Here is a 27932-nt window from a genome sequence, read left to right on the forward strand (position 1 = left end):
TATGAGAACACCACAGGACAATGCTGTGGACATGGGATATACAGTTTTATTGAACAGCAATTAAAGTCCACCACACAAGAGGGACACCAGAGGATTCTTTTTTTCATTTAATAAATACAAATGAATAAAAATACTTTTGTTTTGTAAAGAGACTGCCTGTCTTCCCCCACTTGCCAGGGAAGCCTGAGGGTGGTGACATGCCCTGGGGCCACTCTGCGGGTGTTCACGTCCCCACACAGGCCACTTCTTTGCAGAAAGGGCTTCATCTCAATGGCCTACAAATACTATTTCGGTACAATTCCCTTCTCCTGCACCTCCCAACACCAGACTCTGCTGCATTTCAAATAGAAACGGACTCCCTTGGGAGAAGGAAAGCATGAGGTTCCCATAGGTGCCCAGTTGGAGCCCCAGAGCTGGGAACTACTAACACCATGAAACATGCACAGCCCTGGCCGCTGACATGTGAGCAAGGAAAAGCAGATCCTATGCAGCGAGATCTGCTGCACCCCCCACAGATGAGCTGCACTTTAAAAATAGAAACTCATGTTCAAATGGAACCTGGTTAGAAAAGGCCAAGCATCCGCTTACACTGAAGATCTGTTATTGCTTGTGGGGTCTGCTCGGGCACGGCTGCTCAGTATGGTCCTGCTGTTTGAGACCCTCCACCCCCGGCCTGCACCACAGCCACTTCCCAGTCCTGCTGTTTGAGACCCTCCACCCCCGGCCTGCACCACAGCCACTTCCCAGCTGTCCGGTTCAAAGTGGGCACCTCTGCTGAGCACCTAGTGGCAGATTCCCTTCCAACCCTGACAGTGAAGAACAATTTGATCCTAGAGCTAAACCCGGTGCGACCACATGTATATATACAGAACCCCCGGGCGAGACCCCCGCTAAAGCCCTGGCCGTCCCCACCTGCTCTAGTGTGCACCAGTAACTCAGACATGGATGTAACCAGGAAGAGCAGCAGCCTTGGTGACCCAGGTCCCCTCTTCTCATGAACCTATTTACCAAAGAGCCCCTGCAGGGGGCTCCGGTGACATCTGTGATGCACACAGCAAGCCTGTCACCACGCCAAAGGCAGCCCGGGCTCGTAAGTGCAGAGTGTCAAAAGAAGCTCAGAAGGCCTCCTGGGACACCTAGGAACTGAGAGGCGGGGACACCAGGCCCACACTGCTTTCTCCAAGGCCCCACGTCCTCAGAAGGGGCAGCACTGGTACACCCAGCCCCTGCGGATGTCAGAGGCAGGTCCTCAGCACTGCAGGAGGGAGGGAGCAGAGCTGAGGACCCGTGGCTGGGAGAGGTAGTGAGGACAGCCTGGACCCTCCCTGAGGCGCGGCAGGAGGAGTCCTTTGGAGCACAGCAGCTGGCATTACTCCAGTCATGATTTCAGGGGAGCTGCCCGGCTGGGGTGGAAAGGAAGGAACCATAGGTGCTGTGGCTCTGCAGAGGCCTGTGTTGGTGTCGGCATGGCAGCTCCGTTGCCAAGTGTTCTGGAGGACAGCGCTGGACTGCGCAGTGTGCACGCGGTGTGGCCTCAGAGCCCCAGAGACTTCTGGACGATCTGCTTGGCAATCTTGTAGAACTGTTCCCGGTCATCCCGCCACATCTTGGAAGCATCTACATTCGCTCCACTCTCGTCATTGGGCTCTGCAGAGAAAGGGAGCTGTGAGTAAAGGGTGAGCACCTGGCCACAGCCTCCTTTTCCTCTCTAGAGCCACAGAGCTCTCGCGGGTCATTCTGGGTAGCAAGGGGACTTCCAACACAAACCAGGGCCTTCCGCCTGAGGAAGGGAGGCTGGAGGCTGGCACAAGCAGGGCACTGACCCTCAAGTCAGCAGCCCCCTCACTTCCAGCAACCTGCAGCAGCTCCTTTAGGGGACAGGAACCCCCTTTCCCCACACACCCCAAACTCCCCTTGACGGGATCCTGCTCCCTTTGTACCTCCCTGGCCACTGCACCCTGGTGCTCAGGTAGCAATAGAAGTCCTCACACCCCACCTGAGGGAGTCTGAGGGCCTGCCTCCTCCAGCCCCTCCAAATCCACCCATTCTCTTGGCCATGAGTGTCCACGTGTCTGAATACCAGACTGAGAAGTCAAACGCTCTGCTCCCATCCCAATCCCTCACCCGCCAGCTCCACACAGACAGTCCTTCTAAGGTAAAACTGCAGGATGTGGCAACCAATGCAACTCCCAGGGCTCCCCACCAAGCTTAGTGTCAGGGCTCCTGCCCTGTCCAGCTGACCCTCAGCCCCAAATGTCTTCCCTTCCCACCTCCCTTGTCAACTCCTGGTGTCCCAACTCACTCCAAAGAGGCCAGAGAAGTATTTCTGCAGCCGGGTTTACCACACTGGCCAGCAACTGCTGATAGGTTTGCAAGTTCCTTGAAAATACAGGGACCTCACACCGGGGTACCTGTTGTACTAAGCATTAAACCACACAGTGGGGCCCCCAAAAATGAAAATGCCAAAGATCAGAGAATAGCAAACTGGTCAACAATCCGGCATGTCCTATATAATCTGTAATCATGGAAGTATGTGTGGTGATATCTTGTGTACCCTAATAAAATTTGCCTGGAGATCGGAGAACAGAACAAGCCACTAGATTAAACATAGAGGCCAGGCAGGGGTGGCACACACCTTTAATCCTCGCACTCAGGAGGTAGAGATCGGTCTGGATCTCTGTGAGTTCAAAGCCCCAGGACTACATGAGATTGATTCAGTCACAGAGCCAGGCAGTGGTGGCACAGAGAAGGCTTTTCAGCTGGAGAGCTTTCGGCTGTGGACTGAAGAGACATTCAGTCACAGGATTCATGGAGCTGGCGAGGTGAGACATGGCAGTGGCTTGTTCCTTTGTCTCTCTGGTCTTTCAGCATTTACCCCAATATCTGGCTCTGGGATTTTTATTAAAAGACCTTTTAAAAAAGTGAGCAACACCTGGCGCCCACCTTTGGGGACACGGATTCAGGAAAAGGCTGCTTGCCTGTGGTCTGGCAGCCACCAGCTCAGGCCGACACGCAGCCGGAGTCCCTACGCTGCCGGCTACCCTGCCTCTCTGCAGCAAAGCCCATAGGTTTGGGGCTCTAGAGACCACAGGAGTCGGCCGCTTTCGCACACTCCCCCATGCAGACAGCTAGGCCGTGTGCTGCAGACAGCTAGGCCATATGCTGCTGCCCCCCTCTCCCAGTGGGTTCCGGCTTTCCTTGGCCCTCCTTGGGCTGCTGCCACGCCGTCATCTGAATTGTCACCATCAGCAGATGTGCTGAGTTAATTGGGATTTCTTTTCTTTTCTTTCTTTTTTCTTTCTTCGAGACAGGGTTTCTCTGTGTAGCTTTGGAGCCTGTCCTTGATCTTGCTCTGTAGACCAGGCTGGCCTTGAACTCACAGAGACCCACCTACCTCTGCCTCCTGAGTGCTGGGATTAAAGGCATGTGCTACCACTGCCCAGCTCAATTGGGACTTCTTAAAGGGAAGAATTAGTTAAAAGAAAGTTTTTTCCCACATTAAAATATGGGAAACATTTTTACAATGGAGGTAGTTTGGTCTCTGTTTGATAATACTATTGATGGCCTGAAAATGGAACAATTAAATGAGAGGATAATTAATGTTGATGGGATTTATGTAATGTCAATTATAAATATTATTTGATCTCTTCTGTTTCATCATTTAAAAAGCTGGTTAATATGAGTATCAAGATAAAAGTTTTTAGAAAATCCTGTTAAAACAGATCATAAAGACATTCAGACCCAGACAGAAGAATTTAAAGAAGAACCAATGTCAGCATTGCATTATAAGGTTACAGAGAAACAGCCTAAGGCTTTCAAACAGCCGATTTTAATTTATCCAGTAACCTTACAGGAACTGCCAAATGATAGCTACCCCCCCGACTGTGTAAGAGCTGAATGGACTCCTGTGCAAACGTTAGATTTGAGGAGATTCAAAGAAGCAATAGTTTCATATGGCAACCACTCATCTTTCATAAAGCAGATGTTAAACTCATGCTCAACTTGTAATAGGATTATTCCTCAAAACTGGACAGATTTGGTCACAGCCATCTTAGATGGCTGGTCCCCAATTACAATGGAGGACCTAGTGGAAGGATGAGGCTAAGACCATTAAACAACTGAGTAGGGCTAGAGGTATCAAAATTCCCCAAGATAAACTTCTTGGAGAAGGCGATTATGCTGATATGCAAAGACAATCTTTATATGATGGCCACACCCTGGCTTTATGCCACATGGCAGCCTTGAATGCTTGAGACAGAATTGAAGAAGTAGGAAAGAAAACTGAGTCATTTACTAAAGTTATACAGGGCCCAAAAGAAACTTTCACTGATTTTTTACAAAGATTGACTTCAGCAGTAAATAGAATGATACCAAATTCTGAATCTAGACAGATAATAATTGAATCTCTGGCTTTTGAAAATGCTAATGCACAATGCAAAAGGGTAATTAGGCCGTTAAAGGCAAGATCAGCACCCTTGGCAGAATGGATCTGAGATACAATAAATTTTGAATCTCATGACCATGACCATGGTTGGATAGGTGATTTCCAGAGGTCTGAAGAAAAATCATAATGTCAAATGTTTCAATTGCGGTAAACAAGGTCACCTAAAAAGGGACTATAAGCAAAATGTTCCTAGAAACAATGTTTTTTCAAGGAACAATAGCAACAGCACGCCCCTCCCTTCTGGATTATGTAGAAGGTGTGGCAAAGGCAGATATTGGACTGATAAATGTAGATCAACAAGGGACAGACAAGGTAATCCCTTGCCTTTGCCACCAGGAAACTCCCTGAGGGACCTCTCAAAGGCCCCCATGTCAATTCCATTCAGTCCTTTCCAGTCATCATGGAAGAAACTCCTTCCCAGAGCAATTAAAGAACCTAATGTCTGTTGTAAAAACCATACTGCTCTGGATGATAGAACTATAGAAGAGAGAATAAAAAATTCAGGAGAAACCATAAATCACAATAGATAAAGGTTAGATTTGGAACCTTTCCAAAGTTAGGGTTGGGGAAGGGTTTTGTTTTTGCCTTTTCAGGAGAATGAAGGCATCCAGCTAAGGAATCTGAAGACCACTGGACAAATGAGACATCTGAAGAAAAAGGACAAATCATCCAGAAAACTTGTCCTACAAAAAAGATTTTCTGCAGTGAACCATGACCACACCTGACAGAGACTTTGAAGTCTCCAAAAAGAAGATGGGACCCTACAGCTGCAATTCCATCAGGACAACGACAACACCATTAAGCTGACAAACACCACCCAAAGATCAGTTTGGACTACAAACTGCTCAGGACAATATAGAGATGGCTAGCTGAGATGATACAGCCTCACAGACTACTCCAATCAGTACTTCACCATAATCCTAAATTTTCTTTGTGTCCCCATAAGACTACCAGTGCTCCCAATCAGCAGGAAGTAGCCTAGAAAACTATGCCCACATTCCCAAAAAATGGATTATGGATGTTTGTTTTGTTTAGAGGTTGGTTAAAAATTGTTATTGGTCATAGTCAATCTCTTTCTAAAAGAAGAAAGAGGGATATGATGTAGAAATGTATTATATAGAATGACAGGATAAAAAGGTAGATTATTGAATCTACTCTTAAAAAAGAGAGAGATTTAGAAATGACAGGATAAAAGGGTAGATTATTGAATCTATTCTGAAAAGAAAAAAGGGAGAATATGGATATGGTGAGATAAAAAGGTAATTACTGAATCTACTTTTAAAAAGCAACTACTTGTTTTAAATATTTTACATTGGATTGGATTTTTGTATATTATATACAAATTATGTATATTGATACAAATTTGAGGTTAATTTTGTTAGAATATACTGTACATATATTTCTACTCTTGTTCAAGGTATTGTACCTATATAGTAATTTAGCAATGTAATATAAATTGCTAGTCCTTGAAAATTATTATTACCAACTATTTAGGATAATAAAGAAATGCAGATTAGCAGTTAGTCACATATTACAATGGAACTTGTCAGGTTAGGTATGTTTTCAAGGTCAAACGGATATATTTTAGATAGACAGATCGTCTTCAAACACTTCAGAGATCTATAGAATATGGCATTTAAGATATTTTAATAACATAGGTTTTTTTTTTTTTTTTTTAATGACAATGAGACATGTCTGCTCCTGACAGTACCAATCTACTTCAGAGAAGATGATGGATGTTGAAAAAACTCTTTATGGAGTTTACTTTCTTTGTGGCAAATTAGCCACAGGGCAAGAAAATGTCATTGCCTTGACTGCTGACAGTGTGCTGTCCAAATGGACAAACAGGACACAAAAGAAAGAACTGCTGAATTTTGCCAAGACAAAGTAGGACAGCCCTTCAGAAAATCCTGCTTCACAGATAAGTCTGTCAGATATGCTAGGCCTGTAGGCGGAAGATGGATGCCCCAATATTGCAGAGGAACCTTGGGTGACTGCCCAGGCAGCCAGCTGTTTCTGTCATTTCTCACATTGTTTGGAAGTCGCTTGTTTGCACTTCCTGCTTACTTAGGTAATTGTATTTCCTTCTTGGGTCTCTGAGGGAGTTGAAGACTAGGTAGTTATAGTTTTTCTTGTTAACAAATTCAGAAAAGAAACTAACTGAAGAGGTATAAAGTGTCTAAGTTCCAAAAACATCGAAAAATAGTTTTGGGTTGGTAATACAAGTTAGAATAGAATGTGAATTAGGTACAACATTTTGGACTCACCAAAATAGGATAAATAGTGGACTATTTTCTCTGAATCTGTCAAATGTTAATGGACTAGACATTATTAATGTAATTCTTGACTGTATATATTGTATATAGTTATTGTACTTACTGTATATTGTTTTTCTTATATTAGTTATAACCTTCTTTTATTATTTTAGACAAAAAAGGGGGAACGTGATAATATATTGTATATTCTAATAAAACGTGCCTGAAAGTATGCTCACACTCGGGAAAGTACAGACCTGACACAGTAACAGAAAATGGAATGCACAAGCTCACCTGCCAGCATGCTCACCACGGAAAGCAGGATCTTCTCTACACTCTGCACAGGGCTCCACCGCTCAGCACTGCTCTCATAGCCCATGGGATCATCGCCTGGGGCATGCAAGATGGAGATGCAGACTCTCCCGTCGGGATAGACTGCAAAATTCAGAGGCAGCCATGTGAGCCCAGATACGGTGCCACTGTGCTGGGGCAGCTCTACAGAGGCCCAGCTGTTTGTACAGCAGCAACAGGACACTTCCTGTTGGCACAAATCCCAGAGAGGCCTACCAGCAGCAGGCCAGACCTTTTGGGGACTGATCAGGTCCTGTGGTCACTGGCTGACAAGGGCGCTTGGGACCAGGTCTACCTAGCACTAACTAGTCACAAATGGACTCCACCTTGTTATAGATTTCTCTGAGCATTATCACCAAAAGGAGTAAGTAAAAAGTGAGTGGATAAGTATTCCAAAATTCAAGTACCCAGAAATCAAGATTCTTCACAGGGCTCTGCAGCACAGGTTTTAGACATCCCTAACTCAGCTGGCAGGACCACCCCCACCCCACCCCGAATCGATGTCCATGTAGCCAGAGTAGAGGCAAGGCACTGAATTACTTAACTGCTGAGAAGGGGTGGGCATTTAACAACACACCCAGTTCAAAATTATTTTTTACAAAATAAAAAGACATCGATTTGGGTTGGAGAAGCAGTTCAGTGGTTAAGAGGGTTGACTGCTTTTCCAGAGGACCAGGGTTCAACCAGCACCCACATAATGGCTCAGAACCATCCTTAACTCTAATTCCGGCGGATTAAAGTCTTCTGGCTTCTGTGAGTACCATGAACATGTAAAACAGATATACATGCAGCTAAAATACCTGTATACATAAAATAAAATGGAAATCAATTTTAAAAAACTAGTGACAAATAAGTAAATGTCTTATTTTTACAAATTAGAATATCCTACTTGAATTTCTGTTCCAGGATCGGATTTTTAAGATCATGATTGTTAGTGGCGATAAAAATCCTTTACAAGCAGAAGCATTACTCTAAATACCATCATTCAAAATACAACACATTGCCCCATTTCTCCTATGTCTAGTGGGCATATTGACACATGTGTGGACTCTAGCACTTGGAAGATGTAGTCAGGAAAATCAGGAGTTCAAGACCATCCTGGGCAATATGAACCCTATATCAAGATCAAGCACTTCACCCCTCAAATTTCTGTTATCTATAATACCTACTTGTAAAAGGAAGAAGTTAAATAAATAAATAATCCCAATCAGAGAAGAGTCACTGGCAGTATTATTGTACCCATTTCCAGACACTTGCACAGATTGTTTTCTGAAGATAAAACTCAGAGCACTATTGAGTACTGGCTTACTTCCCAGTCAACACTAAACTTGAGTGCATCACCATGCCACCTCTATGGATTCTTAACATCCAGTCCAACTAGAGCATTCCTTAACTCTGCTGTAGGAAGGCTGGGCTGACTCCAGTTTACCGTGCATGAGTGTTTTGCTGTGTGTATGTCTGTGCAAACACAAGAGAGTCTGGTTACAGGGAGGCCAGCGGAGGGTATCAGATTCCCTGGAGCCTTGGTTGTGAGCAACTATGTGTGTACTGGGAACCAAATCTGAGTCCTCTGCAAGAGCAGCAAGTGCTTTTAACCACTAAGACAATTCCAATTTTCCACCATTAAAAATATACTTCGACAAAGGCCAATGCAACAAAGCACTCAAGGCCTGAAAGTTCTAGTAAGCCCATTAATGCAGGATGGCTGGGCCAAATAGCTAGTGTTAAGTTCATACATTTTTTTTTTCTCCTCTACATTAAGCTGATCTTCAAAATAGAAATCCTGGTGCTCACACCATAACTGATTTGCCCCAGTTTAAAAGCTGGCAGCCATTGGAGACATGTGCGCCCGTACAGTACTGGTGTGCTGCATCCCATGTACCTGCAGGGCCCCCTGCCTCTTATTAACAACGCAGCATTCTGCTGCCTTGTCAACCACATTTGGACTCACTTACTGTTGGGATGGAACATCTCGCAGGTGAATCTCATCTTTGGAGGACTCAAGGGGTAGTCAAGTGGGAAACTCAGGATGGCAGGAAAAACACCAAACTCAAAGCAAGTGTCTTCAGGGCCCCTGCAAATTAGGAGATAGACGTCGTAATCACAGTGCCTGCCCCGACTCAGACATGGGAGAAGGAACCAGGAGCTCTGTTCCAGCTGTTTTAGACCCGAGGCACAAACACAAGCCGAAGCGCAGGTGGCAGAGCTCTGCACAGTAACTGCACCAGAGAGACACTCCAGCATACTGCGGCCCTCGGGAGGTGGCTGTCGCTGAGGTCCAGCTCCCATGAGGATTGAGGTGTGAATTGTAGCAGAGAATAATCAAGAGCCTCTGTAGAGGCGGGTGAGGAGGAATGTATTTCAAAGGATATTTTGACTTTTTCAGTGTGCCTAAGATGTGATTTTATACCCATCAAACAGAAAGGGTACACGTGTGATCCTCAACTCATGCTCAGTGTGAAAGAAGCCTAGGCCACTGGGCAGTAGTGGCACACTCCTTTAACCCCAGCACTTGGGAAGCAGAGGCAGGCTGATCTCTGAGTTCAAGACCAGCCTAGTCTACAGAGTAAGTTCCAGGACAGCCAGGGAGACACAGAGAAACCCTGTCTCGAAAGAACAAAAATCAATAAATAAAAAATAAACAGCTCTGCCTCCCTGTGACAGCAGGTCTAACACAGAAAGAACCCTCTTAAGGGGATAAGGACCTGGACTTCCACAGACAGGGGGAGAATTAGGAGATGTAAAAGCCGTCTTTACTTACTAGAAAAGAATTTCTCAAAATCCAAACTTAGCTGGGTGTAGTGGTACCTGATATCTAGGGCAACTGGTCTACACAAGCTCTTGTCTCAAGACAACAACAAGGGGTGGGTGGGAAGGGGTGGCTCTGCAGTTAAGAACACATACTGCTCCTCCAAAGGACCCGAGTTTGATTCTCAGCACTACAAGGGGCAGCTGGCAACCACCTCTAACTCCAGCTACAGGGGGATCCAACTCCTCTGATTTCTGTGGGCACCTGTACTTATGACTCAAGCACCCCCCACCCACCCACCCACACACACACACACACACTTAAAATAACAAAAATCAATCTGGGGGTAAAAAGCTCAGTCTGTAAAGTCTCATGCAAGCCTGAGAGCCAGGGTTCAAGCTCCAGAGCTCATGTAAACAGGCAGGTGTGAAGGTACATGCTTTTGACCCAAGCACCGGGGAGGTGGAGCTAGGGGAACCCCCTAGGCTCACTGGTCAGTTAGCCTCACCAAATCAGCAAATCCCAGGCCAACAGGAGACCCTGTCTCAAAAATCAAGTGGTCCTGATGAACATCTGAGGTTGATCTCATCTCCACACACATGTGGCACAGATAACCATCTGCATGCACATATGTATACATCACATACATATTGTTCCCAGATAAAACACCACAAAAAAACAACAACATGAATATGTTTAAAGTTTTGATAAAGTTATTTTAGATCAGTGATACATAGATCTGTAAAATACTTGCTGCACTATTTATCTCCACAATTAAGAGAGCAAAGAAAAAAATTTAATTTCGTTCACAGTCACACCCAGGGCTTCGAAAGAACAATGCAGTGTCTTGTTAAGCCAAGTTTTTTTCTCAGTGACAAGCCTTGACTCTGGAAAGCGATCCTGTGCTACTTCAAAAACAAGATGAATAGCTCTTCTGCTTGGAGGGATGACATGCTGCCTGACAGTGCCCTGGGGTCCTGGCACCAGGCCGAGGCAGAGGATGCCCTGAGAAGCAGCAGCACAGTCACCTTCACAGGTGTGGTCCAGCTGAGTTTTCCTCTCTCCCGCCGCAGGGGCCTGGATGGAGCCCTGAGCGCCCCGTTCTCTCCTAAGTCCATCTGTCCAGCACTGTGGAGGTAACCCGCCTATCAGCACTTCCCATCCTCCTGAACTAAGGAGGTCAAGGGGACTGCTGCTATTTTACTACTGGCCGAAGCTGGGAGATGCACAATGCCGTCTTTAAAACTGCAGTCAGAAGGTTGGACAAACAAAGACACTATCTCAGAAGTAATCCTGCTGGCCAGGCCTGGTGGTGCATGCTATTAGTCCCAGCACTTGGGAGGCAGAGGCAGGCGGATCTCTGTGAGCTCGAGCCCAGCCTGATCTATATGGAGAGTTCCAGGCCAGTCAAGGGTACATAACAGAGATTAATCCTGTCTCAAAAGGAGAGAGACAGACAGACAGACACAGACAGAAAAGACTGAGACAAAACACCCTGTAGGGCCTCACTACGGCTGGCACCAATGAGTCTAGAGTGAGAAAAAAATGGGTAGTGTCCTTGGAATGAGCTACATGGCATTTGCTCAATGCTTTGATAACAGGTCTTTGTTTCTCATAATGGGGCTTTCTTTAAAAAAAAAAAAAAAAAAAAAAAAAAAAAAAAAAAAAAGTCTACTGGGTTGTTCACAGCATCAGAAGAAGCATGACCCAACATTTCCTCAAGTGCGCCCACATCTTAAATAGCAAAGCTGTTTGCGCATACTCAGGCTCACTGCCGGTTTAAACTGGGGTTTCCTTCTCTCTTCCAGCACGCCTGTCCCTTGAGCAGGTATGCAGGTGGCAAACTGCAGGGACGTGCCTGCCAAGGTGGGAAACGCCAGAGAAGCTTCCTGCCCAGGACGGGGAAACAAACAATAGCTTTAGACAAGTTTCACTCCCCACTTCTAGAAGTGAAGACCCTCACCTCACAACAGAACAGGAAAGGAAATAAAACAGCCAAGGCACACACAATCCCTTGCCCCAACAAACAACCTTCCATCGACTGATTGCAAACACTGCCTAACTTCCTATTCCCCAGCACACCATTAGAGTATTGTGTTATAACTGCTGTCCTTGGGGAATGCCTCCTTAAAGGCCTCACTGGCTTCTCGTCTGCAAGAGAACAGATGTGGAAGAATGACCAACGGCTGTCATTCCTGTCGCGGCTGACTGCCTAACTCAGCCTGTCCTCCAGAGCTGCCTCAGACCACATCAGCAGCACACCTGTAACCACGGAATTCCAGCCAGAAGCTTGCCTTTCATTTTTGGATGCTGCAAGGTGGAGAAGTCAACCTGTGCCTGGAAGGCAGAGGGTCAGAGCAGCTCCCGAAGCCACAGTTGTTTGGCCCCGCCTGCCACTGATCCCAGGGCAGGCGAATGTTCGAGAAGCCACTTTGCTGTTCTCTTTAGGAAGTGTCTAAACGGATGAAAGACTGTCTTACACCACTGTAATTGATGAGGTGTTAAAATAACAGACTGCCCCTCTCTTTGGAACTCAGAACCAGAGATGAATTACTAGAGATTGCTAATCTCCGCAGTGAGGCTGGCTAGAATACACAGCATACAAACAAAGTGGGCAAACCCACAAACACCCTCCCTACAGCCCGCAGGTCCCTCAGCAACACCCAGCAGGAGTGTTCCACTCCAGACTTCAATGAAGTTTCCTCCAGCAGCTCCTACCTCACCAGGGCCCACATCTGGCCACACTCTGGGCCGATGGGAGTTGCTGGCTAGGCAGCAGAGATCACCAGAGACTTGTCTACTCCCAGGATATAACACCTTGTTGGCAACAGGACACCATGGTAGGAAGCTGTACCTTGGAAAAGGGTCCACATGCACCTTTGCTGTCCCAGCAACTTGCATAGACAGGGATACCCTGATTCTTCTGTGTTATTCAAAAGATCCTTCCACTGCCAGAACCAGGGTAGTAACACAAGGGTTTGTTCCACATTGTAATTTCATGTCAACTCTGTCCAAAGGAGTCACAGCCACATCCTAATGTGTTTGCATTAGAGACACTGCTAGAAAACTTAAATAACCCCCCCCCCCCATCTTGAAGGGCACAGAGTGCTCCGAGAACTGCATGGTGAATTCTAACACAGAGGATCCCTTGTCTACATAAATGCTAACCTTACTCATGTTGGAAAATATCCAAATACAGAAATGTGTAAGCAAAAAAGCTAACACTCCTCCTTCACCCTGCCTGTGTCCTTCCCTGAGAAGACAGCAGCGAGGGTCTGTGGGATTTCCTGTGTGTGTAGGGACACACACCCTAACAACAAGAGCGGACTACTTTAGAGTTAAAATTGTATCATGGTAATGACGTTCTCAAGGTTGAGTGTTTGTTTGAAAACCCTGAATAAAGGAACACCCCACACTTCCAGACTGGAGCACTGTAAAACTAAAGCTCCACCAGCCAGACAGTGTGGTGTGTGGCAGACGGACGAAGCCCCTGAATGACGACGGTTTGTGTTATTTTGACAGATGCTCAGAGTACTCAATGGGCAAGTGGGTGGCCACAGGCAGAGCGAAGGCCGACTCCTACACCCCATTCCTTACATAGAACTAACCGAAAAGAACCAAGGGTGGCAGTGTAGAGAGCTACAAGCTACTGGGATATTACCACTGCTTGCCAACCACCAGGCAGGGCGATGGCAAAGCCAGCAGTATCAGGCTGCCAGGAGACAAGCAGTGGCCAAAAGTACCAGGGACAGAAGAGGCCCTAGAAACCAGCTATCTGAGGGAGGAGAGGCCCCCAGTCACCAAGGAATAAAAGCCCAGCCCGCTCTCTGCCAAAACAGCAGGGTGAGACAAAGCCACAGGAGGACAGTTAATTCCTTGATAGATGTTTTAAGAACATTTGTAAACGGCCTCTTGTTTGTGAAGGGTCTGGAACAAGACCAAAACCCACAAAGTCACTAGATCTTGGAGCAGGGGAATTCCACACTAACGCAAAAGCCTTATTCAAACACAAACGTGCTCTCCTGAAAATCAGTTGTAATTACTTTTTAAGACAGGTTTTCAAAATATTTGTTTAACTTTATACTGTTTATCTAAAATTAGTAATAGTTAATTCAACAGACTTTTAACAATGCAGTTTTTAAAATCCACACTAGAGAGCTCAACTGTTCTTTAATGAGCTTCTCAACCCATCTGTGGACACATATGAGCCAACATCTTCCAAATATGACAGGCTCCTCAGGTGCCCTGACCTCTGCAGGCTTCCTAACAACCGCTGCTCCTACAGCTGGCGAGCTGCTGTGATGGCATGTGAGCGAGTGCAGGTGTGTCTGTGTTGACACAGGACATGGCAGATGAAACAAACAGGTCACACATCAGTTCACACACATGATCATCTGCTTCTTTAAAAGCAAACAATGCCTGGGGAAATGGCTGCAGGTCAGGAGTTTGATCCCCCAGCTCTGTAAAGTGAGTGAAAGAAAAGTAAACAGAGCTCCACCTGACATGGCCCCCAGCAATGACCTGGCTAGGGGCAGCAACGGCCACAGGCCTGTATCATCTCACCGAAAAGCAAGAGAACCCTCCCTCTTATGCGGATTCACCAATGTCTGATGCTAACAATCAGCAAGTTCCAGAAATGATTCCAAAGTTTTAAATAACTTGCATTATAGAATACTGTCAATTTTTCTGTTTTGTTTGTTTGGTTCTGGTTATTGTTTGGTTGGTATTTCAAGATGAGGTTTCTCTATATAACAACCCTGGCTGTCCTGGAACTCTTTCTGTAGATTGTAGTTGGATTTTTTTTTTTTTTTTTTTACTCTTTGGGGGCCCACCCAGCCCCCAAATAAATACACAGAGACTTATTCTTACTTATGAATGCCCAGCATTAGCTTGGCTCGTTTCTGGCCAGCTTTTCTAACTATTTTTTTAAAGAATTATTTGTTTATTTATTTATTATCTATACAGAAGAGGGTGCCAGATCTCATTACAGATGGTTGTGAGCCACCATGTGGTTGCTGGGAATTGAACTCAGGACCTCTAGGAAGAGCAGTCAGTGCTCTTAACCTCTGAGCCATCTCTCCAGCCCCAGCTTTTCTAACTTAAATATCCTGTTTCTCTTTAACTACCTCTTGCCTCTGGGCTCTTACCTTTCTTTATTCTGTATCTCTTTCTTTCCTTCTTACTCCACAGTTGACTGTGTGGCTGGGCAGCTGACCCCTGGCATCCACCTCTTCTCCTTTTCTTATTCCTCCCTCTTCTCTACTCTTCTAGATTTCTCCTTTTTGTCTTTCTGCCTGTTTCTCTCTCCTGCCTAGCTATTGGCCATTCAGCTCTTTATTGACCAATCAGGTGTTTTAGGCAGGCTTTACACACAGCTTTACAGAGTTAAACAAACGCAACATACAAGAATGCAACACATCTTTGTATCATTAAACAAATATTACCCAGCATAAATGAATGTAACACATCTTAATCTAATATTCCACAACAGTAGACCAGGCTGGCTTTGAACTCAGAGATCCGCCTGCCTCTGCCTCCTAAGTGCTGGGATTAAAGGCGTGTGCCACCAACATGCCGGCCAATTTCTTTTACTAGCTCTTGTTATTAGGGTTACAGCCCAAAGTTTCCAGCATCCACCAGAAACTCAGAATAGATCCCTCAAGTACGCAAGGCTCAAGTGTACCACGGTACACACAGACTCCAGAAAACTTAGAAAAAAATGTGATGCAGCTCAAGCAATGAAGGTCTGATAAACATCAGGTCTGGGGCACTTTCTCTAGACAGTGTTTATGGGTGACTTAAAAAATAAAATCAAAACCCCTCACTTTCACTCAGCCTTCATGCATGGCCTAACCTTCGCAGGCAAAACTTACCAGTCATTTTCCCAGGCCAACTTGTAGATCTTTAGGAACTAATGTGCCAGGCCTATAATACTGGCAAGTCAGCAAGCTGAGGAAAAGGGTTCAAAAGTTCAAGGCCTTTTCTGAGCCACAAGAGTGAGTTCAAGACCAACCTGGTGAATTTAGCAAAACCTTGTCTCAAACTTAAAAATAAGAAGGGCTTGGGCATAGGGGATGCAGTGTTCTGACAGCATGTACAAGGCTCTGGGTATTGAGGGTGGGGGTGGGGATGGACACACGGATGGGACAGCACCAATGTGCTGTAAGCACAGACATAAACAAATCCTGCCTTGCTCAGAGCTCACACCTGGATGGGTAGCCAAACCTCTTTCCCTACCTTGCCCCCCAGAGAACGTCTCAACCAACAAAATCCAGCCTGAAACACTGGAGTTAATTGAAATTTTTTATTGACTGAGAAACTGACCACAGAGTGCAGCTTACTCAGTTCAACATAACCTCATTTTCTTGCACATAGAAGGTAGAAAGAAGAATGCTAAACAGGCTGAGTATGGACTAGAGAAGAGGACACTCCAGACTCAGGGTCCCCTGTTTCTCTTCTAAGCAACATGACTGTAAGTTAAATATCACAAAATCCAGACTGGGGATAGGAGCCTCAAGCTCATTCTGGAATAAACCGCATCATATTCAGAGCCACCAACAGTGAAGGGCTGTATGCCAGAGAAGGCAAACAGAGAAACAGGAAGCAGAATTGGGGTGGGGAGGAGCAAAGGGGAAGAAACAGAGGCCCTGGCTTTTCCGGTCTAATGCTGCTCCAGGAAGTCTGTTTAGTCACCTACTACTTTATTCCTACTAGAAAAGCCACCCACACTATTTGAGGCAAATCCACCACAACTACTGCATATTATGGGATATAAATATTGAAGGGACACTAGCACACTGAGCATGTGGCTCTGGCAGGCCTCGCCCTTCTGCCCCATTCCCTCGGCCTTGGTAAAAACCGTTAGATTACACTCCTAAAGCTAGCCACCAAGGTCTGGTTCCTTATTTGGCCACTTCCTCCTCCTGAGGCTGACTACCAAGGTCCACCTGTCAAAGTATTGAAGTCCAGCATCAAAAGCCCCTAACTTAATTTGGCTCCCCTAATTAACATGCCCAATTAAAATGAAGCACTCATCCTAACATGGGGTTTCCCCTTGTACCTTCATAAACCGCCATTTGCCTATGGGCCATGTCTGTCTCCTCTCTATCCAGAGGCCGTCCTCTGTCCTCCGGGACAAATACCCTGCCCCCTTTCCTCCCTCCCTTCCCTTCTCCCTCGTCCTCTGTCTCCTGTCTTTGTCCCTTATCCCTGCCCTCTGTCCCTCTGGGAAAATAAATCTCCTTTGTGCTGAGAACTTGGTCTTGGGGGCCGGCCCTAAGCCAACACTTTCCTTTCAGATATAAATTGATAAATACACACACATGTTGTTTTCTTTAGCTTCTGGCCATGGCTCCTGGTTTCTAAGTCATTCCTCCGAGTCAGGCCTTTACACAGACTGCCCAACCATGCCACAAGGAAATTCTCTGACTTAACTTTCCCCATGACAAGTGCCAAGACCTTCCTCCTTCCAGAAGGGTCTGGGCTCACGACCTTGAGGAAGTAACGCACACAGAGAGGTCAAGAAACTGACTAGACAGGCCCAGCTGGGCTTCCATGCTGGGTACCAGGGTCACATGTGCTGTGAGTCGGCACCAGAGAAAGGAGACAGGGGCATTACAGGATGGGGTTGGAGCCTGTTGCCAGCCCACGTGTGGCAGCTCACAGGAGGAACAAGAACTCACCACGTGCTACAAAGTACCTGTGCTCACAACTGTCTAAACTCTAGTTCCAGAGACTCTGAGATACCAGGCACACATGTAGGCAAAACACTCACACATCAAAAGCACCCTACAAGAAACTGTAAATGTGAGTCAAGTGTTTCCCTTTCAGGGAGCGGCCACAATGCTGGAGTCATATGAACTCCAACTTCTAGCTAGTCACAAGTTCCAAAGACTCAGACTTAAGACTAGGCCTGCAGAAAGATTGTCCTGGAGACAGAAACCTCAGCCTGTGGGACCTGCCGCTCTCCAGACAGACAGTGTCGTGACTGCATTGGATCAGAGCACACTGGATACTCAAGAGCTGGATGGGGCTCTGGTGGGGAAACCCCACAGCTCAGGGGACACAGAAGCTCTCTGTGTTGTCAGTCATGTGAAAGCAAAGGACTAAGTAAGGTAGTGTTTCTTCCTAACATAACCACACATTAAAAACTGCCACTGAAACTACCCAGAGCTGCGCATATTCACAACTAAATCTTTACTGGGTCTAAGGCACCGCTGTCATCTCCTTTGGATCCACGTTCACCTGGATTCTGCCCAGGGGACAGCTGAAAGCTACAAGCCCACTTGGGCCCAGTCAACATTTCAGAGTAGAGATTCTTAGACCTAGTTTCCAGTAAAGCATGGGGAAAAAATAGTAACCCACACAATTAACTTACATGATCAATGCCTCCCATTCAAAAAAATTCTCTTCATTCATGGGGCCTGCAGGGAAAGAAAAGATTCCACATCTTACTTAGAAGGCAACTTTGGCAACTGGAAGAAAATGATAATGAAGTCACTCAAGCCCCTTACCTGCTACAATTCCTTCTGGAGGATTCAGGGTTAATTCTGTAAAGGTAAAGAACAGAGCCATTACCAGACAGAACGTGTGTTACACTGTCATCGCTTAGCAAAGCACTTTCATGAGTCATATGAACTAGATTACAGTGTACATTTCTCCTGAGAGGGCAGCTCTCTGTGTCCAAAGGAAGGCCCAGCCCCGAAACCAACACTGGCTCTGAGCAGCCCTTTACATCAGTAAGAGGTGAAAACAAAGGGGGACAGACTACGCCTGCCATGCCCCCCCATGTCCCCCCTAGTCCCCATGTGCCCTGTCCATGCTCCCGCCAGCTCCTCTGTCAAACTCACCATCTAAAATGGGCTATTTTCTAATTAAATGCCATTTCCTATCAATTTAAGAGTTAGCACAAACCTTTCAGAATGTGACAGAAAGATGAGGCCAAGCTGAGGTTGCAGGGAGTGACCTAATCAGACCGACCACTCTCTGGGTCAGCGATCTCGGCCATCACCCTGCAGAAGCCCAGATGGTCACCCTGGTGACGAATGGCAGCGGGTAAGCCTACTGCAGTCTCAGCTACTTAAGGCCGGTAGCTGCCGAAGACCAGGTGTCCAGCTCTGCCACCAGGTGGTGGGTCAACTCTTGCATCATGATTTTTATCTAGGTCATGTTCTGGTCTGGGGTGTGTCCCTAAGAGTCAAGTGTTGGAAGCAGAGTAGGGGTACTGGGGTGGGGAAGAACGTGACCTTTAGGAGGTGGGGGCATGAGGTAGTGTATGTGACACTGGGAATACGACACCAGAGTGGTTCCAGAAGCGGCCAGCTGTGAGCACTATCTCATGTACAATCCTGCACTCAGGTCACTACAGTCGCCATAATGTTGGCCACCCATCATCATCCCACAGACCCTCATCTTCTACTCTGAACTCCAAAAACGTGAGCTAAAAAAAGAAATTTAGGACAAGAGTGTCCCTGTGTAAAACCTGGACTGTGTCCAAGGTTGGCCTCAAACCTGCAGCCACCTTCTGGCCTCTGCCTCACAAGTGAGAGATTTATACGTGCCCCACTGGGCTCAGATGAACACTTTTGCTCAATAAATATTAGGTACTATTGTGGTAACAACCAACAGATGACTATAACCTGTGTGAACAAACACCGCACCTGTGGACACACTTGGAAAAATGGTGACTGGCAAGAGAAGGCAGCAGCCATAGGACAAGGCAAGCCCAGTAAGAAAGTCAGGACAGGGCGCTCTCTGCCATCTGAGGGCCAGGGAGGTCAAGATGACCAACAGCAAGTACACCCAAGACTTACAGGGCCAAATGGTGGACTCTGGAAAAAATAGAAGTTAATAAATCTCTGCCAAACAAATAAGGCAAAAGGGCCAGACACAAAGAATGGAAACCGATTATCCAAAGAAATCTACAGCCAGTAAGAAAGGGAGACCTGCTCCAAGTTGCTCTGAGGTCAACATCTACAGCTGAATGGGCTTCCTTCCTTCCGCACACCTGCAGTTAGGAAGTGAGTCTCGTGAGAGAGAACCCATGGACAGAGACCCGGAACTCACCGGATCACAGCTAGACAGTGAGGGGACTTTGTTCTCACAGAACCAACCTCACTTTCCCTTTGAAAAGCTTCAGGGCCGGGAACACTGTTATTGCCTGCCCTGCTGCCCCCGCTGTCTATTACACCTAAGAAGCCGACGGAAGGGGAGAGGAAGGAGGAGAAAGAGGAAAGAGAAAAGGACGGGAAGGGGAGGGAGAAATGCCCAGCATCACAAGCACAGCCTGTCGTGGACACATTCCCCACATGGACAGCACAGCAGACCCTGCCAAAGCTTCCTTTGGTCAGGGCCGTACGCAATCTCCAAAGGGACCTGAGGCCCCACAGCACGGACCTCTCCAGTCCACCCAGGATGCACACCATGCAGACTGTGTTCACGCAGCGGTAAGCAATCTCGGTTGGGATGGCCTCGTTTCCTACAGGCTGTACTGTAGGAAACCCTACAAAGGTAAAGCTCAACACTAGACCATCTTGAGGGCCTCTGGCTATCACCCCAGAAAAGGAAAAGGGGCTAAGTTGAAAGACACACAACAGAGGACATTATTAAAGAGACGTTCAGCTGGTGACGCCTCTAGCTGCCAAGTCTGAGGACCTGAGTTTGAAGGCAAGGACCCACATGATAGAAAGAGAGAACGGATTCCCACAAGTTGTCCCCCGACATCCACATGAATGTCAGAGTATGTGCACACCCACCCCCAGCACACACAAGTAAATGTAATTAAAAATACTGGTGGGGGAAGCGGATGGGGGCTGAAGAGATGGCTCAGTGGTTATGAGAATTCACTACTCTTACAGGGACACAGGTATGGTTCCGGACCCACCAGAACTGTCAGTAAGTCCAGTTTCAGGGGATTCAACACCCTCTTTCTAGCGTCTGCAGCACTGTATATATGTGGTGCACTTTAATACATACAGGCAAACACTCATGAGCATGGGGTAACAATAAGGGTCTTTTGTTTTTGTTTTTGTTTTTTTTTTTTACAGTGAATGAGAGAGACAGGGAGATAATAAGAGGCCAAGCAAGAAGAAGGAACAGGAGGCTGTGCAGTCAGATGTGTGCACACAAGGAAGGAAGGAGGCAGACATGAAGAGGTCAAGTACCAGGAAGGCAGGAGCACACCGGGGCGACACACCTCTACAGTCTCTCTCTGTATCTCTTCACAGGAACGAAGTGGGATCCGTAACAGAACCAGCCTGCCAAGCCTTTACACGCTAAGTCATCTGAAATCTAGTCCAGTCACCCCTGATTATAAGAAAACACTTAACAAAGCAGGCAGATGATTGTGAGCTGCTAAAATCTGGGGCTAAGGAATGCTGTGAGACAAAGGTACAAGCTGCAGCAGAGCTGTATTCTGTATAGGAGCCCCCTATGGAACGTCCCTGGGACATCACCTTTCCCTGCGAGAGAGAAGGAGAGAGGTCAAGCCTGGGCTGGGGCCAGCTATGCCGAGACCCAGGCTCTGCGCAGCCAGCACCATCCCACCCACTTCGCTATCCAGCACTGCCACCTGCTGGTCAGTGATGAACTGCAGTCAACGGCGGAAAGGCTTCAAGACAGGTAACACATACAAAACCACACAGTTCCATGTTTACTGATAAAGAAATCCCAGAAGAGAAACAACTACTAATCATATCAGAAATTTTCAAAGACTATTCCCTGAAAATGATAATTTGTTAAAAACTACTTTAGTAGCTTAAGAAATAGCCACTTCACCAATGAAATACAAATTTGTTCTCGAATTCAATGATTCCATTTCTAGAAGCCAGTCCCACTGATACACTGGTAAAAACAAGGGAGATGGCTGCAGAGGCCACTCCTTCAAGAAACTGAGGAGATACAAAAGCCCCACAGTCGACAATGGAAAGCCAGGGAAATCCAGGGGTCACACGGGCAGGTTCAACACACTGCACAGGACATGCTGAACAGAGACAATCAGGTGGAGTGTTACTACAGTTCAAGTGAGGTCACTGTAGTTAGACCAGGTCCTAATCCAGCCTGCCTGTGTCCTCGCTGAGGCCTCAGGTAAACAGGCCTGTCCCACACCCTAACTCTGGGGAGCTTGCCTTCAGGGTTGCAAGAAAATCAGTTTCTCTTGCATACCTAGTCGAAGGCACAGCCACTCCAGCAACTAACACAGCTGGAACACTCCCAGATAATGTGTAAAGGAACCCTGGCTTCTCCCACAAAACTCTGAAATGGATTACAGATATTAACTGTGGAACACCTAGAAGAAATCCTAAGAGAAATCCTCAACAGTTTCTCAAACAGACACAAAAGCAAGAATGTTTTCAAAGTCTTTTTTTTTTTTTTTTTTTTTTTTAATCTGCCGTTTAAAAGGCAGGATTAGGAGCTGGATAGACACTATGCAGTTCAGAGCATTTGCTGCCCTTTCAGAAGACTAAAGCAATGCCCAGCACCAACATCCCAGCTCCAAGGGGATCCCATGCCCTCTTCTGGCCTCCATGGGGTCTGCACACACGTGCACATACACACTGAGATTTGCATGTAAATAAACATAAAATAAACCTAAAAAAGTTTTAAATTAAAGGAACCCCTGGACTGGGGAGATGACACATGGAGTCAAGCCAAGAAGGAAAAATATTTGCAAGGCAAATAGCCAATAAAAGGCAATGTTAAAGAAATGTACATCCTAAGGAAACAACACAATTTAAAAATAAGCACTCGATACATTTCATCAACAAAGACAGGTCGGTAAGCTTGCAGTGACTCAACACTGTCAGTTACAAGAGAATTTCATGTTAAGCCACCAGAGACACGAACACAGCCGAACAGGAAGGAGGAACAGCTACAAAGTCAGCAGAGCTGTGGAGCCTCTGTGCCAGTGAGGGCAGACGGTGACGTCAGACCACTGGGCAGTGCTTTCGGAAAGTAAACAGGCGTTTATGTAAGAGGAATGAAGACAAGCACACGATGTTCACAGCGGTCTCCTCGCAGCCCAGAGCTGGGCACATCCCAATGATCATCAGGAAGCAAATGTTTAAACAACGGCCATGCAATGGATTACCACTCTACATTAAAAGGGAACAGCATCGGGCTAGGAAATGACTCAGCAGTTAAGAGCACTGGCTGCTCTTCCAGAGGACCCAGGTTCAGTTCCCAACACTCACATGGCAGCTCACAACGGTCTGTAACTCCAATTCCAGGAGCTCCAACTCCCTCTTCTGGCTTTTGCAGACACCAGGCATGCACCTGGTACACAGACATACATACAGGCAAAAGACTACACACATAGAATAAAAATCAAACCTTTAAAAAAAGAAAAGGAACAATCACTTCTCCCTTATCAGTGGATGGATATTCAGGTCAACAGTGGTGTCTGAAAATATCAAAATATCAGTGGAACTTCCCAGAAATAAACGAGTCCTACACAGTTTAAGTGGCTGTTCAGAGAACTCCAGTGCAGTCTCACTCCACCCTGGCAAGCCCTGCCAGGACTTCTACTCAACAGCTGAACCGCCTGCCCCACTTCATCTCTTGCTTCTGTAAGGGTGAGGGGACACTGCCCCGAGCCCGGCAGCACAGATAAATCTCCACACAAGTGTGCTGAGTGCAGAGAAGCACCAACACTGCAGTGAGCGAAAGAAGACCAGTGCTGTCTGGGAGGGGCAGGCCGGATCCAGCGCAGGGCAGTCTGAGGATGCGATTATTCACAGCTTAGATGTCACACACACACACACACACACACACACACACACACACACACACACACACACACACACGAACACACAGGAGCAAGCCAGAAAAAGACAGCCCTGTGTAAAGTCTGCCAGAGACAGACATTCACCAAAAGAGGCAGAGAGGGCTTGTGTACATGAAGGAATGCTGCCACCTCTCTCATAATCATTGATATGCCAATTAAAGCCCCAGGGTACCATGCAACACCTGCCAGACAAGATGAAGACCCAAAAGGTAAAGTCTAAGTGAAAAGCCTAAGCAGCAGGCCTCTGCTGTGGCGGACCAGGACACACACTGGAAAGGCCACCGTGAAACAGTTTAGCACAGCCAGAAAAGCTGGCTGGTCATTCAAACGCTCCATGAGTCTGAGTTATCCTCCAACTGCAAACCTGCACATGGGCACCAAGAGATTTTCAAAACTGCTGCTCACGGCTGCAGTACTTACAAAATCAAATGCAAATTAACTTCAGTGTCTATCTGTAGCAGAACAGATGGGTTCCGGTTTATTCACAAAAAGAAATCCACTCAGCAAGGAGAGTGAACCACAGCCACAAGCTCCAAGAGAAAGGAAACTGAGACACAAGGCTGGGCAAGAAGTTCCAAAAAAAAAAGCAAACAAACAAAAACATACACTGTATAATTTCTATTACGTTCACAGACAAAGAAAACCATCCATGTGTAGAGATATGGGAATGGGAATTCAGGTGGTGCTGGGAAGACGTGTGAAGAATCTAAGTCACTGTTCATGCTCTTTTGCAAGCACGGTATCAGGGACACCATGTTACTCAGCTGGCCATTACTGTAACAAAACGCCTGAGACAATCACCTTCCAAAGAGGAAAGTTTTAGCTCACAGTCTTGGGAATTCTGGTGTTGCTGTCTGAGTGCCTGCTTGTGAAAAGGCAGTAGTACATCACAGCAAGGAGCACCAGGCATGGCCAGGAAACAAAGAGGAGTGGAAGCCTAGTCTCTGAGAGCAGATCCTTAAGGGGTGTATAGGGACCCAGGCTTTTGGCTTCTTTCCTTTGTGTTCTGGCCTCTAGGTAAACAGCTTTGCTCTACTTCATGCTCCTACTATGATGTACTGCCTCACAGCCGAGCCCAGGGATGACTCATGGGTAGACACACTTGCTGCCAAGTATGACAACCCAAGCTCAAGCTTCCCAGGAGCCACACAGTCGAAGGGGAGAACCGACTCTGGCCAGCTGTCCTAACTTCTGCACATGCACAGGTACTCACTTGCCCACACACACATAAATCCATAAAAATAACTGCAATTTTAAAACAGTCTCAACTCTACCCAGAAGTGGGAACAGTGACATTGTCTGGAAATGGGGTCTCAGCAGATGTACCAGAGTTAAATAGAGAGCCTACTAACTAGACTGGGTCCTAAACCAATGACTGCTAACTTGTCAAGTGGGAGATCTGAATACCCACACACCCAGGATAAGATGGCCACAGGAAGGGACAGGAGAGAAGGAATTATACTAACATCCTCGGGAACCCAAGGAAGCCAGCACCACAGAAGCTGAGAGGCAGAAAAAAAGATCTTCCCCCAGAGCCTACCCTGCCAAGGATCACAGCCCAGCCCGCACCTGGATGTTTAATCCTAATGGCTTCTGTTATGGTAAGCCATCCAGGCGCACACTGTTACAGCAGCCCTGGGCCACTGCTCCCTGTGTCTGTCATGGAAGAAAAGCACTGGGAATACATAACACAAGAGCACACAATGCTCCTGCAGAGGAACCAAGTTTGAGTCCCAGTACCCATATGAAAAAGAGGTAGGCTTTATTTACTGTGTGTGCCTGTAACCCCAGATCTGGAGGCAAGGGTGGGAACAGGAGGATTTCTGGGGCTAACTGGCCAGCCGTTCTAGCTGAATTGATGAGCTCCAGGTTCAGGGACAGACCCGGTCTCAAGGGAAGAGGGTGGAGGAGCGTGACAAAGCAGGACGTTCAATATCCTCGGCACGCACAGCTGAGTGAATGCACTTGTACCAGAAAGAGGGCGAGCCAGAGGTTAGTCTAAGCTCTTTACTTGGCTCTTTTTGGTAGTGAGCACAGGCAAATCATTTTGTATCTGTTATTCAACTTCTACAAATTTAAATTATAGTTACAAATTTAAATAATACAAAATTAGGGAGCCTAAAAATTGGGGGACGGGACAGATGACTCAGAGGTTAAGAGCACTTGTTGCTCTTTTTTTTTAAAAAAAAAAAAGATTTGTTTACTTATTATGTATACAGAAGAGGGCACCAGATCTCATTACAGATGGTTGTGAGCCACCATGTGGGTGCTGGGAATTGAACTCAGGACCTCTCGAAGAGCAGTCAGTGCTCTTAACCTCTGAGCCCTCTCCAGCCCAGCGCTTGTTGCTCTTACAGAAGACCCAGGTTCTAGTTCAGCACCCACACCAAGGCTCACAAGCAGCTGTTACTCCAGTCCCAGGGGATCTAATGTCCTCTTCTGACATCCACTGGCACAGGGCAAGCATGTGGTACACTTACATGCATGCAATCAAAACACTCAAACACATAAAGTAATAAAATGTAAACAATAAACTACACCCAGAGCCATATCACCTCTCAATCTACAGTACAATCGGGTACGTTGCAACACCTCCCCAAATCTACACTGGTCCACCCATAGCTGTTCCTGAGCCTCCCTGACACTGGAGTTCACGGTCTTAAACACGAGGACGAACCACATGCTAAGCCATCAAAGAAGGGACACACTCAGTGGAACTTTATAAAATTACACAGACGTTGTCACAGGGGGGGGGGGGATATCCTCACTTCTCATGCTGGTACTGGTGGATGCATTTCCTGTCACTGTGGCCCCAGTCTTAAACAATATCCATTGATGACCTCATGGTTTCCATGTGTCAGTGGGTCTGGGTCCAGCCAGGACAGCTGGGGTGTTTTCAGGGATGCAACCCAAGTCCATTCGAGTCGCTGGCACAACTCAGTTCCATATGGCCGACGTCAGCCTGAGGCCACCTTAGCTCCTCGCACTTCTTCCTCTCCCAAGCAACCACCGCGCGTGGAGTTGTCTCCCCTGTGAACCCCCTGACCTCCTCTCCAACCTTCCTGTTTTAGGGTCCACTCTTGTAAGCAGATTCCTTCCCTCTCCCAAACTTAGATGGTCCATGACCTTAACTGCAAACTAATTGACAATATGGTTGAAATAATGGTTGAGGCTTTTTTGAGGACAGAAGATGAGGACTAAAAATTTCTCTAATGTGAACACCCTTGGGAAATTAAGTTCAACAAGCAGTACAAACTGCCGGAACTTGGATCCCTGTCCCAGAGCCTGACTGCTGTTTTCTTTTTTCCTTCTTTCTTTCTTTCTTTCTTTCTTTCTTTCTTTCTTTCTTTCTTTCTTTTTCTTTCTTTCTTTCTTTTTTCTTTTTTCATAAAAGATGATGTTTCTAAGCCTAGAAATGGGGTTGAAAAAGTAAAACAGAGAAACACAGATCCGGATGAAAGGACATGGTCTTCCCAAGTCCCCGAACCCTTGCCTGCGAAACTCTGGTTCGCTGCAGCCCAGCTGCTGCAACTCTCCCCAGCAGCGTGGCCGGAGGTTTCAGGCGTTCATTTGCTGACTTTCAACTTTCTCCCCAAACTCTCCTCCTCTACCTCATGACCACCTTACAGGGACTACCGGGTCCTCGCTGAGCACCGCCCCGCAGCATCAACTGTCGGGAGGGAGGACAGATGCGCAAGCCCACAGGGACTCGGGGACCAGGTCCGGGTCGCAGGGCCATGGCCGGGCTGGCCGAACCCGATCTGCGCCCAGGGCCTGCCCCGCTGCAGCCGGCCGGGGCGCGCAGGCGACAGCGACAGCCCGGCCCTCCGCGCGCGGGCTCCTTCAGGCCGGCCCGGCATGCCCACACCGCGCCCGGGGCCGGCTCGGGCCGGCGGACACCGCGGTAGGCTACGGGGAAGCGGACGGGGAGGCGGGAGCCGCCCGACTCACGCTTATACTCCGCCATCAGCCTCTTCAGCGCCGTCCCCGCCATACCACGGAACCTGGGTTCAGCAGCCTCGCCACATCCGCGCCGGTCCCGCCCGCCTGCTCCGACCTCCACGGCTGCTTCCGGGGCGCTGCCTCGGGCCAGAAGTGCGTCCGGGGCGCGCGCGGGTGACGTGGCGTGCCGACGTGGTGTCAGGCAGAGGCCCGAGGAGGTTCGCCTTGGGCTCGCCGCGTCAGGGCCCGGGATGGCGGAGCCCAGGTTCCGGAACCTTGTCGGCCGGCGTCACCCTCTGCGCCGCCCGCCCCGGCTGGCCTTTGGGAGCCTCTCCACGCCGCGTGGTGGCGCTCCAAAGCGTGCAGCTCATCCCGGGGTCCTTCTTTGAAAAGTCCTGCCAGGGCCAA

At 47.3% G+C, this 27932-nt stretch overlaps 1 protein-coding gene across 2 annotated transcripts; it reads right to left on the reverse strand.

Annotated features, from left to right (window-relative positions):
- Positions 1-26: 26 nt before the first annotated feature.
- Ube2g2 (ubiquitin conjugating enzyme E2 G2) lies at positions 27-27676 on the reverse strand. 2 transcript variants are annotated; one of them, XM_028874324.2, is made up of 6 exons: positions 27534-27676; positions 18313-18348; positions 18177-18222; positions 9006-9124; positions 6994-7134; positions 27-1647 (listed from the first exon to the last, which is right to left on the reverse strand). In XM_028874324.2, exons 1-6 carry the CDS (start codon positions 27574-27576, stop codon positions 1535-1537), a joined length of 498 nt encoding a protein of 165 aa, XP_028730157.1. In that variant the 5' UTR covers positions 27577-27676; the 3' UTR covers positions 27-1534. The 2 variants fall into 2 exon arrangements, with proteins under 2 accessions (XP_028730157.1, XP_028730158.1); XM_028874325.2 differs by lacking the exon at positions 27534-27676 and adding an exon at positions 22990-23007.
- Positions 27677-27932: the final 256 nt, after the last annotated feature.

The sequence above is a fragment of the Peromyscus leucopus genome, chromosome 16_21 (assembly GCF_004664715.2).
Source record: "Peromyscus leucopus breed LL Stock chromosome 16_21, UCI_PerLeu_2.1, whole genome shotgun sequence".
Lineage (NCBI taxonomy): Eukaryota > Metazoa > Chordata > Mammalia > Rodentia > Cricetidae > Peromyscus > Peromyscus leucopus.